The sequence below is a fragment of the Etheostoma spectabile genome, chromosome 16, assembly GCF_008692095.1.
Source record: "Etheostoma spectabile isolate EspeVRDwgs_2016 chromosome 16, UIUC_Espe_1.0, whole genome shotgun sequence".
NCBI lineage: Eukaryota > Metazoa > Chordata > Actinopteri > Perciformes > Percidae > Etheostoma > Etheostoma spectabile.
In genome coordinates this window covers 9,445,240-9,462,714 of record NC_045748.1, presented here as the reverse complement: position 1 = coordinate 9,462,714, position 17,475 = coordinate 9,445,240, and the positions used below count along the sequence as shown (strand labels likewise).

Below are 17,475 nucleotides of genomic sequence, written 5' to 3'. Positions count from 1 at the left end.
AAAAAAGGCCCAAGCTCTGTCTCTTTTTGGTCTTAAAACTGATGGGATGCATGAAAGTTATTATCACCCATTATCAACCATATCCCCGTCACCGGTTTTTAACGTGTGCTGCTATCTTTTGTCTCTTTTGTCACTTATACAACACAAAAGATAACTTCCTCCGTAGGCCAGTTGGTAGCTATAGTATTTAGTAACAGACAGTTACATTTTAGTAAAAAGAGAATCCTGTAGCTATTATTTTACTGTCTGTTAGACGTAGGCTATAGTCGTTTAATGGCTGTCTAATTGATGGCTAGCCTATTAGAACCTAGACATCAGTTTTACTTATAGACGGCTATAAGACTTCTTTTAAATGCTTAAATTGCTTGCTGGGTTATCTGGATTATTATCCTTTGTGTGGTTTTGTTTTGTGCCTAAATGTGTAAGTTCATTATTTAATGTCATACAGGTTTAGGCAGTGTTCCCCCAAAGAAGAGAATACTACAAGTGTGTATAAATTATAGCTGCTATAATGAATAATTTGTATGTTTACTTTGCAATCTGAGCTTGTGTTGTCTTTTTGTGTTCAGAGAATTTCAAATGCACCAGGGATATTCCCTAAACTGCTGACGTGTAGATGAACCTCGGCCTGCTGCCGTCTTCTCAGCCGTCGCTGGACAGGACGTCACCCGTGCTGTCGGCACCTGAAAACACCCTGAGGTGGGTGGTTTTATAGGAAGACTTTATTCCTCTCCAAAGCTGTTGCTTTGACTGAAGTTCTGTTTTTAGAAGGGAAAAAATAAGCAAAACACAGAAAGATGAAAGAGTGCATGGGTCAGATATATTTCAGTATGGCCCAGATAAATCCCAACACCATACATGCAGACCACTACGCTACGGGACTGCTGAGTTGTGGAGGAGTTGTGGGTCTGGTCTGCTGTTCCCGCAGGTTTAATACAGTTGGCTTGTGATGCTGTGCCAGAGAACCCAGATCAACTGGGGGGGGGGGGTCACAGAAGTGCCACCAAAGACCATGACTTCGGTCTTTTCATTAAAATTCAGAAAATGTAAGGACATCCAAGCTTTAATGTTGTGTAAACACTGTAGCAGTGGGTTAACGGAGTTGGAATCAGACATTTTGAGGGGGATGTACTGGCTGTCGTCTGCATAACAGTGAAAAGAAATGTCATGTTTCCTGAGAAGAGAACCAAGTGGGAGTAGATGGAGAGAAACTAAGAGGGCCAAGCCCTGAGCCCTGTGGGACCCCACATGATAGAGAAGCAGTGGATTTCATGGTCCACTGTGTCAAATGCTGCAGTCATATCTAACAGTACAAGGATAACACAGTTACCAGAGTCAGTAGCTAAAAAGATACCATTAAAAACTCTTAAAAACGCTGATTCTGCAATGTTTTTAAACCGGATTGGAAAATTTCAAGAATATTTTGTTCATTTAAAAAGGTCCATGAGCTGGGAATATACAATCTTTTAAGATTTTAGAGAAAAAGGCAATCTGGAGATAGGCCTAAAATTTGCCAAAATAGTAGGATCCAGCCCAGGTTTGATGATTTTAAACATTTGAAATGTAGGCTAGCATAGCAAGTGTTTTTTCAGTGTCAAGTTGTTTATATTTCTATAGCATATTTAAAGCGACAGACGTTGACCCAAAGTACTTTCCAGTAGGGGCAGATGGTTCAAGATCTGCCTTAATACAGATAAACATCATAGAGATGACGATACAAAATGTCATAAATGTCAATAGATTAAAAAGCAGCATAGGGAATTAAAAATGAGTCAAATAGTCGAGAGAGGACTTAACAAAAGCCGAGCAGCCACAAAATGTGTTGGACAATTGAAAATTGCATTGTGCCTCATCATATACGCTGTTTCCCCTGCAACAATATTTTGCGCTGTTACGCGGGTACCTGCCTAACAAAATAATTCAAAGGAGGGGGGGGTGGGGACATTACTGGAAAAAGGTTTGAGAACCACTGTCTTAAATTAATAAACACAAGTAAAAACTGTATTTCAGAAAATTAAAAAAAAATGTTTGATGCACTATAGACACACACACACACCATGCTGATCCTCATCAGTGCTGCTTGGTGGTTTATGTGCAGCGGTCATAGTGGCAGACACACAGTGATAGTAATCCCCCATAATCCTTTGCTGGTTATATCCACAGATGAGAGCGCGCACTGTTATTAAAGCCCCTTATATCCCAACACAAGACCACCCACTGTGACAGGTCACACGCTCAGGATCAAATAAACTGTTCATGTTGTCACTCCAGCAGATTTCATATGGAGACTTGTGTGTGTGTGTGGTGTGTGTGTGTGTTGTGTGTGTGTTGTGTGTGTGTTTGTGTGTGTGTGGTGGATAAATTGAAGTGAAGCTTTTTTTTTTTTTACTTTAAAGATGCACTAATTGATATTGTTAAACTTAGAATGACTCAAATAACATGCAATTGGAAAGGTGTTGCTCATAGTGCTGAAATCCCAGAATCAGTTGTTCCTTTCAGCTCTACGAGGCTTTTCTGAGCATCTTCCACCTTCTTGTTATGGTTTCAAACCATAGTCTGCGTATGAAGATGGATGACGCGTCTCCACCACTCCAGCTGTACAAAGTGAAGCCAAAATTTTAAAAGATCTACGAAAAACAAGAATTGCGTCTAACGTTGAGTTCTACAAATTGATTTCGTGTCTTCCATGTTGCTTTAACCCTTGTGTTGTCTTTGCTTCCGGGACCCTCGGTATCCCGAAAGGTCAAACTGACCCGTGACTTATTAGAGTTTTTTAAAACAATTCTGAAATAAAATTTTACTTCATAATCTATTAACATATATTGTCTTTATCTCAATTACCAAACAAAATCCACTATGGAAACAACATAAGTGGTTATATCCAGAATAATTTTCTGAATTGAGTCAGGAATACATGTTTATCACAGGAAATAAGGAAAGGCCGTTGATTTTCAGGTAGAAAAAATGTAACTTGTACCATTTTTCTTCTTGTAAAAATTTAAAATGGGTCAATTTGATCCAAATACCATAAAAGGGTTAAACTTTGGAGAGTATAGTCTCATTCTCTTACAGATCTGTTTCATGATTCCTAAAAAAACATCTTGAAATACATGTGATGTTTTGAATGTGAAAGTTTTGAACGACACAGGACAACACTTTAATTTACATAAATAAAGACATTTGCAGCATAAATCAATGCATAAAGTCACCAGAACGCAGGAAAGGAAGTGTTTCTCACTTAAAATTTTAAATGAGAGCCCCCCAACCTCCAGTTACAATGTGTCCGCCCTAGTGTTGAAACCAAACCTACACCCCTGTCTAAAGTTATTAAACCAACAAAAGAACCTTTTTCCTAAATTATATGAGATGTATTAGGTGATATTAGTAGCATAGAACAGTTGAAAGCATTTCTAAAAACCTGAAAGAGTTCAGGCTTTGGAGCCTGGAGCCCCAGACGCCCCCCCCCCCCCCCCCCCCCCCTTGCTCCACCCCTGCTGCCACCTTGTAAATGCACACATCAGGCTGCAAAACAGTCGAAAAACTGAGCAGGAGTGTGGTGTGGATGTGATGCAACGCGTCCTTGTCCTCTCCTTTAACCTCGGAGGGATTATGTCTCTCCGTACAGCTCCACTGATGATATTGAGCTGCGATGAGACTTTTCATTTGTCAGCGTTCTCCGTTCGCCTGCGGACATCAGATGTGGTCTTTAAGGCTCGGGACCTGATAAGACGCGACAGGATGAGGTTAATCTACCTCTAGTGGTTAATGTGTTAACTCACCAAGACTGAGCCTGATTACCTACCCAGCCCTGGATCTCGTGGATCCAATGTCTTTCTACAATAACGGCGCAGTTTAAGACGTTATTCTCATTGAGCGCTGAAGCTTATTAATCAATTAGATGTTCCTCAGAAAACCCCTTTTTGATTGAAATATTCAAAAGTTTAGGCTTCTTACATGTTAAGATTTGCAGCTTTTCTACGTTTTCAATCGTAAAATTAAGTAAGATGTGACAAAGTCAGTTTAGGTGTTTTTTTTAACTATTTAATGACAGACTAAACAATTGATTGATTAATAAAAAAGCTAATAGCAGATTCCTCAACAAGGAAAATAATAGTTATTCAAAATCCAAATGTCTTATCGGATATGTCATACACTATTTCTGTATTATAATTGTCTGTTTGCTTCAATCATCCTGGCTCAAACATGTAAAGCACTTAAACAGTGCTGTATAAATAAAGTTTAGAATTCTATTATATAAAAATGTAATTCTTGTTGAAAGCCTGTTCATAGTAACACGTCTATACACCGACTTTATCCTCTGTCCTGTTGTGCCGTTCCTCTCCCTCTGCATGCTGCATTTGCATCTGAGCATGTGCAGAAGAGTCTCAGGATCAAGGTGGGTTAAAGGAGTTGGCGTGCTGTCCCTTTACCTGGCGCTCCGGTTTTAGCTTCCCAGTGGGAACGGCTCTGCTCCAGCAGCGTGGGCTTCATTATTCTCCGTCAGCTCTGCTGATGTAGGCGGCGGAGACGCTGCTGAACTGGGAAAGATTCACTCTGGCTGCCACTGAAAGTCTGTTTTTGTCACTTTATAAAATAAAACCTCAACACGCAGACAGGAACAAGTATTTGGATCTTCTACTTCTGTAAAAGTACTAACACTACACTGTAAAAATACTATATTACAAGTCAAAGTCCTGCATTTATTGTATTTTACTATTAAAAATCACAAACCTATGTCCACAGTGCTGTGGAGATGCAATGTGACCCCATGTTTTACAAACTCTTCATTGGTTTTACGCAAATATCGTAATGTAGCTAAAGCTGTAAGACAAATGAAGTGGAGGAAAAAAGAAAACACGCATGTACAGTACATTTACCTCATAAAGTACTCGGGTAGATGTACTCAGTTAGATTTTATCACTGTGAGCAGGTCACTGCAGAGTCGGTTAGACCTCATCACAGCGAACTGATACTAAGCTGCCTAACCGATTAGAGCGCCGTTGTCTGCGTGTGACATTGTGTCTTGTGTGTGTGTGTGTGTTATGTGATGTCCATGCAGTGTTGCATGTTTCTGGCCTTGAACTCAGCCAGACCTCCATCTGATGAAGGGCGGAGCAACAGGGAATCTCAGGGAATCCCCCTACCCCCCCCCCCCAACCCAATTTATCACATCATGCACGTGGAACATAACAGAGAGGCAAACTCTGTGGCAGCTTAGCCTAAAACACACGTAACATCTGTCTCTGCACACACACACACACACACACACACACACACACACACACACACACACACACACACACACACCACACACACACACACACACACACACAGTCAAATGAAAGAAAACAGATGTTGTGCGTTCAGGCTGGATGACAGTTTCGTTTGTCTTTGAAGCACATTCCTCACCAGAAATAGAAACTTCTGCTTTTGTTCTTGTGTGTGTGGTGTGGTGGGTGTTGTGTGTGTGGTGTGTGTGTTGGTGTGTGTGGTGTGTGTGTGGTGTTGTGTGTGTGTGTGTGTGGTGTGTGTTGGTGTGTGTGTTTGCAGAGAGGGGCGAGAGACTCTTTATGTAGATCATGACAAAAGTGGCTATTTATACGTATGCATCACAGCCGGGTTACTGAATTAGTCCTTAAAGGCTATTTTATATTTGGATCCTTTTGTTTAATCTGAAATAAACATCTGTTTAATCACGGAGTGAAGAAACTAGGAAATATTGACATTTAAGAAGCTGGAGTCAGACATTTTACAATTATTTTTTTTCATAAAATAATCCAAATTAAATGACTTATAATAAACATTAGTGATTGGTTATGGCAGATCTAATAGTTTTAAACTTCAACAGAGTACCCGCCTTCAAGGAAGTTAACACACTATCAATGGAGGGTGGCCAGACTCTCTGGACTACTGTAACGAACCAGAGTCTGGTAGGACCAGGCTTAGTGGACCAGAGTCTGGTAGGACCAGGCTTAGTGGACCAGAGTCTGGTAGGACCAGGCTTAGTGGACCAGAGTCTGGTAGGACCAGGCTTAGTGGACCAGAGCCTGGTAGGACCAGGCTTAGTGGACCAGAGCCTGGTAGGACCAGGCTTAGTGGACCAGAGTCTGGTAGGACCAGGCTTAGTGGACCAGAGCCTGGTAGGACCAGGCTTAGTGGACCAGAGCCTGGTAGGACCAGAATTAGTGGACCAGAGTCTGGTAGGACCAGGCTTAGTGGACCAGAGCCTGGTAGGACCAGAATTAGTGGACCAGAGTCTGGTAGGACCAGGCTTAGTGGACCAGAGTCTGGTGGACAAGAGTCTGTTGAGACCAGGCTTAGTGGACCAGAGTCTGGTAGGACCAGAATTAGTGGACCAGAGTCTGGTAGGACCAGGCTTAGTGGACCAGAGTCTGGTGGACAAGAGTCTGTTGGGACCAGGCTTAGTGGACCAGAGTCTGGTGGGACCGGGCTTGGTGGACAAGCGTCTGGTAGGACCGGGCTTGGTGGACCAGAGTCTGGTAGGACCGGGCTACTTTTATTATACTTGTACTATGGTTTATTGTAAAGTGTCTTTGAGCAGCTACAAACGCGCTTTGTAAATGTTATTTATCTATTTTAGTATACATTTTTGGGATTATTTTTTGAAAGGCACAAGATTAACAGCATTACATATCACAGTTTTAGCCCTTTCTTTTTTTCAGCCCCCTGTACCTTAACACACACACACACAAAATGTAAGATAATCCAAAAGTAAAACCAAAAAAACTGGCTACCGAACCCCCACCCCTGATCTGTCCCACCAAAAATTATTATTGTTATTATAATCATTGCATCTAAAATGGAGGCCAGCAGACTCCAACACACCTGTCAGGCTGTGATGTTACCCTTTCAACCTTTGCCCCCCCCCCCCTTACGCACCTGCACTCCAAGGGGGCGTTCCTCGGCTCGTGCGCTCCTGTGATGAGGCGCGAGGCGCAGCGAGCAGGCAGCAGCGCGCGGCGGGCTGCAGCCAGCGACCTGTCTCTTTAAGTTGGTGTCAAAGGCGATTACCGCTGATCTCCGTCGTGATTCCGTTGTCACCGTCTGTTCCCTCGGTCTATTTCTGTCCCCGGTGCTGCCGGCGGGACGGTAAGCTTTCTTCTTCTTTTGATGCGTTTTCATCGCTCAGGTGGACTAACATCGGAGGGCTCGAGCGCCAGCGAACTCCTCGCCGAAGTTTGGAGCATGGGAGCGTCGTGAAGTGGTTCCTGCGGCTTTGCTTTTGTGGGAAAGCCCGGCATTAAAGCGCCAATTTGCCCGTGTCTAATCAACTTTTTCTACCATGGTAAGCCTGGTTTTACTTTCCCTGCTAACGGAGATATAAACCGCTTTCTCTCTGCTTATAACGGCAGTGACCGAAAACCGGGAGAAGCAATGATGCCTCGGGTTACTGTTTGAAGTTGGCACCGAAATTTAAAAAAAACAAAACAAATCCGGTTGGAGATAAGATGCAGAAGGGCGTGCGGTACAACGAGGGTCACGCGCTGTATCTGTCGGTGGTCGCGCGTAAAGAGGGCTCCAAGCGCGGCTTCCTGAGCAAGAAGACCACGGAGATCAGCCGCTGGACCGAGAAGTACTTCGCTCTCTACCAGAACGTGCTCTTCTACTTTGAGAACGACCAGAGCGCGAGGCCCTCCGGGATATACCTACTGGAGGGATGCACGTGCGAGCGGGCACCTGCACCCAAAGTCTCCGCCATCAGCAAGGAGCCCATGGAGAAACAGCAGGTGAGTCCCACTGAACCGGAACGGAGGCAATGCACTCTTTCAGGAAATATCTTTTTTAACACAATATTTCCGAAAGAAAAGTCTAAAAGGGTAAAACATGACGAAAAAGTCCCATCACAAGTTCCCAGAGTCCATTGCGGCGTCTCTAAATATCTTGTTTTGCCATGCCAACCGTCTTAAACCCCTAATATTGAGTTGGAGGTGGAGGAAGATACCAGTTTAATAAGTTAAAAGTTTACAGTAGTTTAAGAATGGAGGCTGATGTTCCCTTTTATTAATAATTCCATGTGAAGCTTTTTTTTTTTTGGTGATTTTTGCATCAATGAATAGTGAATCATGCATGGTTTCATGAGTTACACAAACTCGGCTGTGAGTTTGACTTCCATTTTTTGGTCAATTTTAACAAAATAAACTGCAGCCTAGGAACACACAACGCAGGGCAAATGACACAGACTCCTTTAAAACCATACACACCTTTTAGTGATAATCACTCAAAATAGTATTAAACAGGGTTGTACAACAACAGAAGAAAAATTCAAGAAAATCTATCATATTAAAGTGACTTCACTTGTATAAAGTCCTGGTCCTGGAGACGCTTGCTCATAAAAATGCAGAAAATATGTCAACACAATATTTCTGATGTAATTAAACACAATGTGTAGTCGATCATAACTGACTGGGGTAATGAAGTCAGAGTTCGAACTATGTTGCAAGCATATATATATATATATATATATATATATATATATATATATTTTTTTTTTCCAATCTCTAAACTACCCCCTCCCCCATAAAAAACTAAGTGTGGGGCACTACAGTTAGTTTTACATGGTCCCTCGTGTTAAATGTCCACAGACCTTCACAGCAACTCAGCATCCATTTCTCCAGTTATTTTAAGGAGCATTGCTCTTTCAGATTTTATGGAAACTCAAGCAAATATTTATTGAAATGTAAGCCTATATATTCCTTAAAAATAAACTCAAATACTGGAGATCGCTTCATTTATAATTATATGAATAAAGACATTACCATGGGCAAATTGTTGCATACAATTTCAACAAAATGCAGGAAATGAAGAGTTTCTAGATGGAGGCATTGTAGATGGAGATCCCCCCCCCCCCCCCCCCCCCCCCCCCCCCACCCACCCAAGTTACACCCTTTTAACAAGTCAGAGAATGATGAAAAAGTCCCATCACAAAACATTTGGCCGATATTAGGCATTTCCCGATATATTGGTATCGGCATTAATAATGGCCGTTTTTTTTTTTAATATAAATTCATCAGTCATTTATAATGAAAAACAAATGATTCTGATAAATGAATATTTAAAAAAAACAAAAAACGGGCAACCATGTTATGAGTTGCCCGTCATGTTATTGCATAGTTTGTCCACCAGAGGGCGCTCTACAGCTCCCCCGTTGGCAACTCTTATTATTGTTTTTTTTTCTTGTTCAAAAGACTTTAAGTTTCATATCTCGAGTTTGTATTTTTATACATTTTATTCATCAGAACTTTATTGTATTTTGATGTTCTGTTGTGACAAAAAAATTATAATTTTAGTGAGAACTCATGAATAACTACAAATAACTAATGTTATAACTAAGGAATAACTAAGGAAATCTCTTTATTTTGTAATGCGTTTCTGGATATTTAAAATATATATATACATTGGAATATCGGATTTTAAAATAACCAAATATTTTGTATCGGCCTTAAAAATCCTTTATTGGTCGGGCTCTACTTTGAATGTCTTGTTTTGCCTGACTGACGCTCTAAAACCCTAATTAATAGGTCGGAGGTGGGGAAAGATCCCAGTTAAACCAGGGACATGTTGACACACAGATTAAGACTGGAGGCTGCAGTGTATCATCCCTCTGGAGCTTTATTTGGGTTTGTTTTAACTTTTCAATGCATTAACTTCTGTCTTAGTTTCACCTTTTGTAAACAGTCTTTACTCAACATGCACGGTTTCATTTCAGAACGAACTGCTGCAAGTCTGACCCTCATTTTGTTTTTTATTTAACAAAAGCAGCCAGTAAAGAAAATGACACCTTCTATTAAAGCATACAAATTGTTACTGATAAGCACCCAAAATATTATAGGTCAGTACAAGGCTGTAAAATATATAGTTTTACTATTAATACACAAGAAATCTATCTATCATACAGCCTGTTTACAAGCAATGTGAGTTGTTACTTGTTCATTGACATTGTCTACAGTAAGACTTCGTAAATCATTGAGATGTTGAATTATTCAGTTTAAAAAATGTTTTTATGGTCTACAAACTACTGTGGAAGCCCCACATCAGCAGCTTGTCACTACACAATATATAAATAATTATACATTTTCATAAAGAAACCACACTCAGTGTATTTGTGTGAGTGAGAGAGAGGTCACAACTTTATGGGTGTGTAGCTCAGATCATAATGAAGGCCAATTTTAAAAATGGGTGTGGTCCGACAAAGGGTGCAGGAACTGGGGAGTAGGATGTATGTAAGAGCCCCCACTCTGGATTTAAATATGGTTGTATTGCTTCCACTAAACAAAATGGTCCACGTCTCTACCATTGGACTCCTGCGTCCATAGCAACGTAAACTCTATTGAATGCAACCCTTCGTCTGTCGCTCTACACCACCTTACGGGCTGTGGTAGTAGCCGTATGTTTTATGAGGCCCTGCCGTGCTGGACACATGACCAGCTGCTGTTTTAGTCACTGCAGGAAATGACACATTAGCTGAAGCGTTGTAGTGAGCTAACTAGCGGCTATCTGGCTATCGGCGTCTCTAATTCACGTTAAACTGAACATTTCCGTTGATGGTGAAGTGAGACGAGGCGAATGGCTTCTTAGGGAATATTTACGTTCACGTTTATGTCCTCATTTATTTCATCTCGTTTCCTTTTTGCACAGCCGCTGCATGTCGACACAGCTGTAAGTTAAACATTTTGCGACGTAACTAGCTAAGCTAACACCGTAGCTTCACTGTGTCCACGTTAGGACTAGATTCCTACCAATAAAGGATTTTTAAGACTGATACGAATCCGAAAAATCCGATATATATTTTTAAACGCGTTACAAAACAGATTTCCCTAACATTAGTTATTTGTAGTTATTTATGAGTTCTTCCTAAAATAATATATTATTGTCACAACAGAACATCAAAATATATTAAAGTTCTGATAAATAAAATTTATAAAAATACACACTTAAGAAATGAAACTTAAAGTATTTTAACACAAAACAATTAAAAAAAGTGTTGCCAACAGGGACGTTGTAGAGCGTCCTCTGGTGGACAGACTACGCAACACATCACTAACAGGGACGTTGTAGAGCGTCCTCTGGTGGACGACTATGCAAACCCTAACTAACAGGGACGGTGTAGAACGTCTCTGGTGGACAACTATGCAACGCCATCACTAACAGGGACTTGTAGAGCGTCCTCTGGTGGACAGAATATGAACGCCATCACTAACAGGGACGTTGTAGAGCGTCCTCTGGTGGACAGACTATGCAACGCCATCACTAACAGGGACATTGTAGAGCGTCCTTGGTGGACAGACTATGCAACGCCATCACTAAAGGGACGTTGTAGGCGTCCTCTGGTGGACAGACTATGCAACGCCATCACTAACAGGGCGTTTGTAGAGCGTCCTCTGGTGGACCGACTATGCAACGCCATCACTAACAGGGACTTGGTGAGCGTCTCTGGTGGACAGACAGCATCACTAACAAGGGACGTTGTAGAGCGTCCTCTGGTGGACAGACTATGCAACACCAACGCTCATAGCACGGTTGACCGTCCATTTTTATTTTTTAAATATTCATTTATCAGAATCATTTGTCATAATTTTTTTCTGATTAATGAACATTTAAAAAATAAAGAAATCGTCCATTATAAATGCAGATACCAATAGATCGGGAAATGCCTAATATCGACCGATATATTGGCCCGCCAACATATCGGTCGGACTCTAGTTCGGATGCCACACGCTGTCCTCCAGAGTGAACAGCACTGCGTCCATGGCAACGCAGTTATATTTATACTAGCAATGGTCTGTTATCAAGAAAAAAAAGACCGCATTCAACCAAGCCAGGTGATAGGTTTTATTTTATATAGCACCTTTCGAAAAGAGCTTTACATAAGACCCAATAACAGTAAAATGGACAAGCAAAAAATAAAAAAATATAAATAAAAAATAAAACTGGTAAAATTAAAAATGTACATGGCTGTGAATCCTGGACTCAGTAATGTGTTGAAAATAACAAAACATCCTTTATAGAGAGAGTCCTGTGTAATGAGGTAGACAGAAGAAGCCTGATGCTATTGATGATTTCAATAGTACAGAATTAGATTATGAAAATATTTGTTGTGGGTAAGCTAATTTTAAATGACCCATATTCCAGTTTTTGCTGCTGCGGGGTCTGAAGACGTTTCATCCCTTCAGCAGCTGGCGCCATGTAGACGAGTGGTTACTTTGTAAACTATGAAAGCTAATTTTCTGCTCCACATACAGTCCACAGATCCCGTATGGATATAGTTCATTTCATGTGTATACAAACTGGATTACGTTTGTTAAATATAATCTCGTCTCATGGATGCGCAGGTAATCTGTCGCTGCGGAGTGAAAGCAGACACGTTGTATTCACACCTTTTAATGTGGTGACGGTGTGTTCACACGCTCCAGTGGGGGGGGGGGAATCTGCTGAAACACAGTCATGACTTAATGATTGTTGTTTGTCATTACATTTTAAAGCTCAGCCTGTCAGAATCACTCCACATGTTGATTAATGGGCTTAAATATTTTTTACTTCATGTGAGTGAGTTTTTTGTTAGCATGTTTTAGGCATTTCTGTGTAATGCAAGGGGCTGTTTGGATAATATGAGAGGCTGTCAGAAAAAGGCATTGTCACCATTACATAGTTTGTCCTCCGTACATAAAGGACAAGTCTATTTTTCAGTATCTTAGTCACAATTGTTTTTTCAGGGCTGCCCCCTTAAAGTAGTTTAGTCAACGAGGGAAAAAAAAAGTTAAAAACCCACATTCGTCCAATCGCCCAACACTAGCTATCGATCACTAGAAATCCAGGATCGATTGAACTTTTAAAGCAGAACAGTAACAGTACAAAGTCCAATTATTCTGAAATGTGGAGCTAACATGGCTTTAAAAAACATCCCTTTTTATTGTTGTTGAGAGGGGAGTCTGACCGGAGAGGCTCTTATTTTTTCTTAACTCGGTTAAATTTAATTTCAGCCTTCCCCCTGTAAAGTCTGTTATATTAAACAGATATTCAATAGTTTTGTTGTGCACCACAGGTCATAAAGGTGCAGAATACAGAGGACAACAATCCTGTCTCTGTGTCAGAGCTTTATTGTCCTTTTTCCTGCAGAGAAACACTCACATGACCGTTTGTCTGCAGATAACGAGTTTTCAGTCATATTACTTGAAAGAGGAAAGAACCAGAAGGGCAGCTTTTCCTCCAAAAACCAAATAACATAACGGTATCTTTAATTTAAAGCTGCAACTTGTTTTTCAGGTTGTCTGATTTGCAAAAGTTTTGTTTACTCACATTGTTCCCTGGCCTTTGAAGGACACTTCTAAGATACTAGAGAGATCATGTTGTTGGATGTGTCCAATGACCAGTGATGGGAATAACTGAGTTATAAATAAAAGCGTTACTTTTTTCAGTAACAAATAATCTAATTTATTACTCTTCCCATCTTAATAAGTTGCTGCCAAAAAAAAGGCAGCGCTTTACTATAATTGAAGCTGTTTTTTTGCACCCTCACGACGCCAGACTCTCACCACACATCCGTACTAGTAGACATAATGTATCATTGGATACTCACATTGTCCTAACCCTCTGGAGAAAAGGGTCATTACTCCAGTTCCTAAGAAAGCCTGTCCATCTGAGAACACAGACTTCAGACCAACTATTTTTTATTTTTTATTTAAAGATTATTTTTTGGGCTTTTCCACTTTTTCATTTTTCAGACAGTTGGTAGAAAGGGGTGTGATAGAAGGGGGGGGGGGGGGGAGACATGCAGGAAATCGTCACAGGTCGGATTTGAGCCCTGGACCTCTGCTTCGAGGCATAAACCTCTCATCTCAGTACATGTGCGCCCGCTCCTACCACTGAACCAACCTGGCCATTCAGACCAACATTAACTTCAATTGTGGCGCACTTTTTGGAAAAATTTTTGGTCTCCTTGTTAAAAGCAGATATAAACCTTCTTGTTGGATCACGTCCAATTTGCCTATAGACACAAGAAAAGCCCTGACCTTGCTGACCTTTAATTCTCAAACATTTGGAGGACTGGAAAGCATGCGCACGTTTACTTATTGATTTTAGCTCAGCCTTTAACACAATACAGCCTTACCTCCAGATCCCAAAAAATGAAGCTGCGAAGTGTTAACCAACCAAGGCTGAATTTTGGGAATGGGACTTCAGATATGGTATTAAGGGACCACTAAGGTGTATACATAAAAGCATCCAAAGACCTTTAACAACAACATATAACAAGCAATACATAATGTTTGTATAAGCCAATATACAAAATATATAAATTCCATGTTATAAAAAGGTCAGTTGGCCCATAATTGTTTCACCTTCAGCCAAGTCTTTAAAGACATTTTAAAACTGCTGAAACTTGCACAATCTCTAATGAGAAGTAGAATTAAGTTCCACTTTTCTACTGCTGTAAATGAAAAAGCTGATTAACCAAATGTAGTCTTCCTAAATTGAATGTAACAGTCTCCTCTTACAGAAACCCTGGAGACCCTTATGATAGCCTTTGCTCCAGACTCCAGCAGAGCTTATACTTCCTGAGAAGGTGAAGACTGTACGGTGTGGACCAGAAACAGTTTTTGTACTACCAGGAAATTCTGATCAAATACGGAAAAGGGGCATGGTATAGGAATATATCCGTACAATCCAAATCTAAACTGGAGCAACTCACAAAGCTCAACTCACGAGCTCTTACCATCAGGCAGAAGATACAGGATGCCGAGATGCAGACTTAATCGCTTTAAAAATTAATTGTGCCCTGTTCCATCAACCTTTAACCAAAGTCTGTTAAAGACTTAAAGGTCTTATGACATGGTGCTCTTTGGATGCTCTTATATAGGCGTTAGTGGTCCCCTAATACTGTATCTGAAGTCCTCTTTTATATAGACCTTAGTGGTCCCTAATACTGTATCTGAAGTCTCTTTTATATAGACCTAGTGGTCCCTAATACTGTTCTGAAGTCTCTTTTATATAGACCTTAGTGGTCTCCTAATACTGTATCTGAAGTCCTCTTTTATATAGACCTTAGTCCCCTAATACTGTATCTGAGTCTCTTTTATATAGACCTTAGGGTCGCTAATACTGTATGAAGTCTCTTTTATTAGACCTTAGTGGTCCCCTAATCCTGTATCGTGAAGTCTCTTTTATATAGACCTTAGTGGTCCCTAATACTGTATCTGTTGGTATCTAAAACATGGCTACGGTTTCAAAATTACTTCAATGTCTGTGACACATCTGTGCCGCAGCTTCCTGTTTTTGACCAGCCGACATACAGCAGCACCAGTATATCTGCAATAAACAAATGAGAGATATATCCGCCTCGGCAATTTATTCAAATTAATTTTGAGCTGTGTAAGGACAAAATCACTGGAGTTCTCTTAAGTTTTACTTGCAGCGAGTAGAGTCAGTTTATAGTACTTGAGCATAAGTACATAAAAGGACTGGAGATTGTTCACAACAGTGTCTTTTTAAAGGAGTTGGGAGTTTAATTAGTTATTCAGTTCATGCAATCAGTAGCTTTTCTTCTTATCTCTGGTCAGGCCCGGGATCTCCTCCACATCATGTGATCTGCCCTCAGGGATACATCCTGTGCTCTTTGCAAGGTCACTCAGCTTTTATTAGGGGTGGGAAAGATAATCGATTCTTAGATGCATCGCAATTCTCTCTAGAGCGATTTGATGCTAGATTCTGATAAGTTAATAGATTATTAAAATATATAAATTTTTTAAAGTTACTGTCTCCAGACATGAACAAATCAGAAAACAGAGTGACTGAAAGAGGATGGGACAATGGACAACAACTTAGTTTAGGCAAGAATGCAGAAAAAAACACAAATGGCCGAAAGGACAAAAAGTTTTGTGTATATACATATGATCTAATAAGACATGCATAAAACAATTAGGCAAAACACATAAAGGCTTTTGATCTACTTTATCACATTACATGTGACCACCTCATGTTTCATGTTCTCCACCTTTTAAACATGACTGAGCCTCGGACATGGAAGATCACTGTGACAGAAGGTGACTCAGCATGTTTAAGGCTTAAGCATGGGATGACTACACAATAAAGACCTCAGTAGACAAAACATTTCATTACAACTTGTGTGTGACAAATATGTCAAAAGCTAACAAACTCAGATTTATACTGTATGTATTTTTTTAAATCACGCCTGGAAATTTACATAATAAAATTGTTGCATTGATAATCGGTTATGAATCGAATCGTTGGCCTCTGAATCGGTGCCAAGAGATTCCCACCCTTTAATGGTTGACACATGAAAGACAGAAATGATAAAACAGCAGTTTGGAGGCAAATGGTTTTAACAAAGAAACTGAAGCAAAACCGTTCTAAGCATCATTTTTCTAACAAGCTGCAAATGACTTTCAATTTTTTAGTCATCTCGCCTTTTTTTTAGTTTTAGGCAAGGCAAGGCAAGGCAGCTTTATCTGTAGAGCACATTTCAGCAACAGGGCAATTCAAAGTGCTTTACACGAAATCAGTTAAGCAGATAAAACACAAGTACAAACAGTTAAAAATCATAAGCATTAAAAACTAATAAAACACATGAATAGACAGTTAAAAACAAAATAGAAACATTAGGACACAAAACACAAAAATAAAAGTTACAGTGCAGCATAAGAAATTTAAAGAAATGAGCGTTCATTTAAAGAAAGGCAGCATCAAAAAGAAAGGTCTTCAGCCTTGATGTAAAAGAACTGAGAGTAGCAGCGGATCTGCAGGTTTCTGGGAGTTTGTTCCAGTTGTTTTAAGATTTTTTTCTGGGCATTTTAGGCCTTTATTTGACAGGACGGATGAAGACAAGGGGAGAGAGGAAGGGGGGGATGACGTGCAGCAAAGGGCCGCAGGTCGGAGTCGAACCCAGACCTGCTGCGTTGAGGAATAAACCTCTATATATGGGCGCCCGTCCTACCAACTGAGCTTTCTGGGCGCCCAGTCATCTCTTTTTGACCAACAAACTGTCTCTCTCTCTCTCTCTTAGGGGTTCTCTCTCATAAAAACTAAAGAATAAAAGAGGAAAGTTGAGCTGCAATGTGACAGCTTGGCATTAGAGCCACGGGGGGGGCTGTCTGCCGGCTCACCAGTTACTAAACCGGAGTGGACAGCACAGCCGAGCTGCATTCAGCACCCATCAAAGAAGTCAGATTATAAGACTAAAGGTCGGGCTGTGTTGGAAAAGAACCAGTTCAATGAGGTTTTGTCTGAAGGAGAGAGAACACGGTTGTACATAGAGCAGGGCGATATGGAGAAAATCAAATTTCACGATATTTTACACCAAATACATAGATTCAGACATTGCGACGATATTGTAGGGTTGACTATTGGTGTTTTCACAAATTTTCAAGTGGCTAAAAGCAAATAATACCAGTAAGTCTGGTACTTACTGTAATGTATATAACAGAAATTGTGTGTGCATCATAC

The 17,475-nt window shown here is 40.5% G+C and overlaps 1 protein-coding gene across 7 annotated transcripts in view; it reads left to right on the top strand.

Annotated features, from left to right (window-relative positions):
• The first annotated feature begins 6,961 nt into the window (after window positions 1-6,961).
• The window catches only part of rasgrf2a (Ras protein-specific guanine nucleotide-releasing factor 2a), a 46,959-nt gene continuing 36,445 nt past the window's right edge, over window positions 6,962-17,475 (top strand). For 4 of the 7 annotated variants that reach the window (XM_032539699.1, XM_032539695.1, XM_032539693.1 and 1 more), the window contains exon 1: window positions 6,963-7,748. In XM_032539699.1, the coding sequence (XP_032395590.1) occupies window positions 7,470-7,748 (279 nt within the window). In that variant the 5' untranslated portion in view covers window positions 6,963-7,469. Of the gene's footprint in view, window positions 7,749-17,475 lie in introns of all 7 variants that reach the window. The other 3 variants (XM_032539698.1, XM_032539697.1, XM_032539692.1) reach the window with 1 other exon arrangement.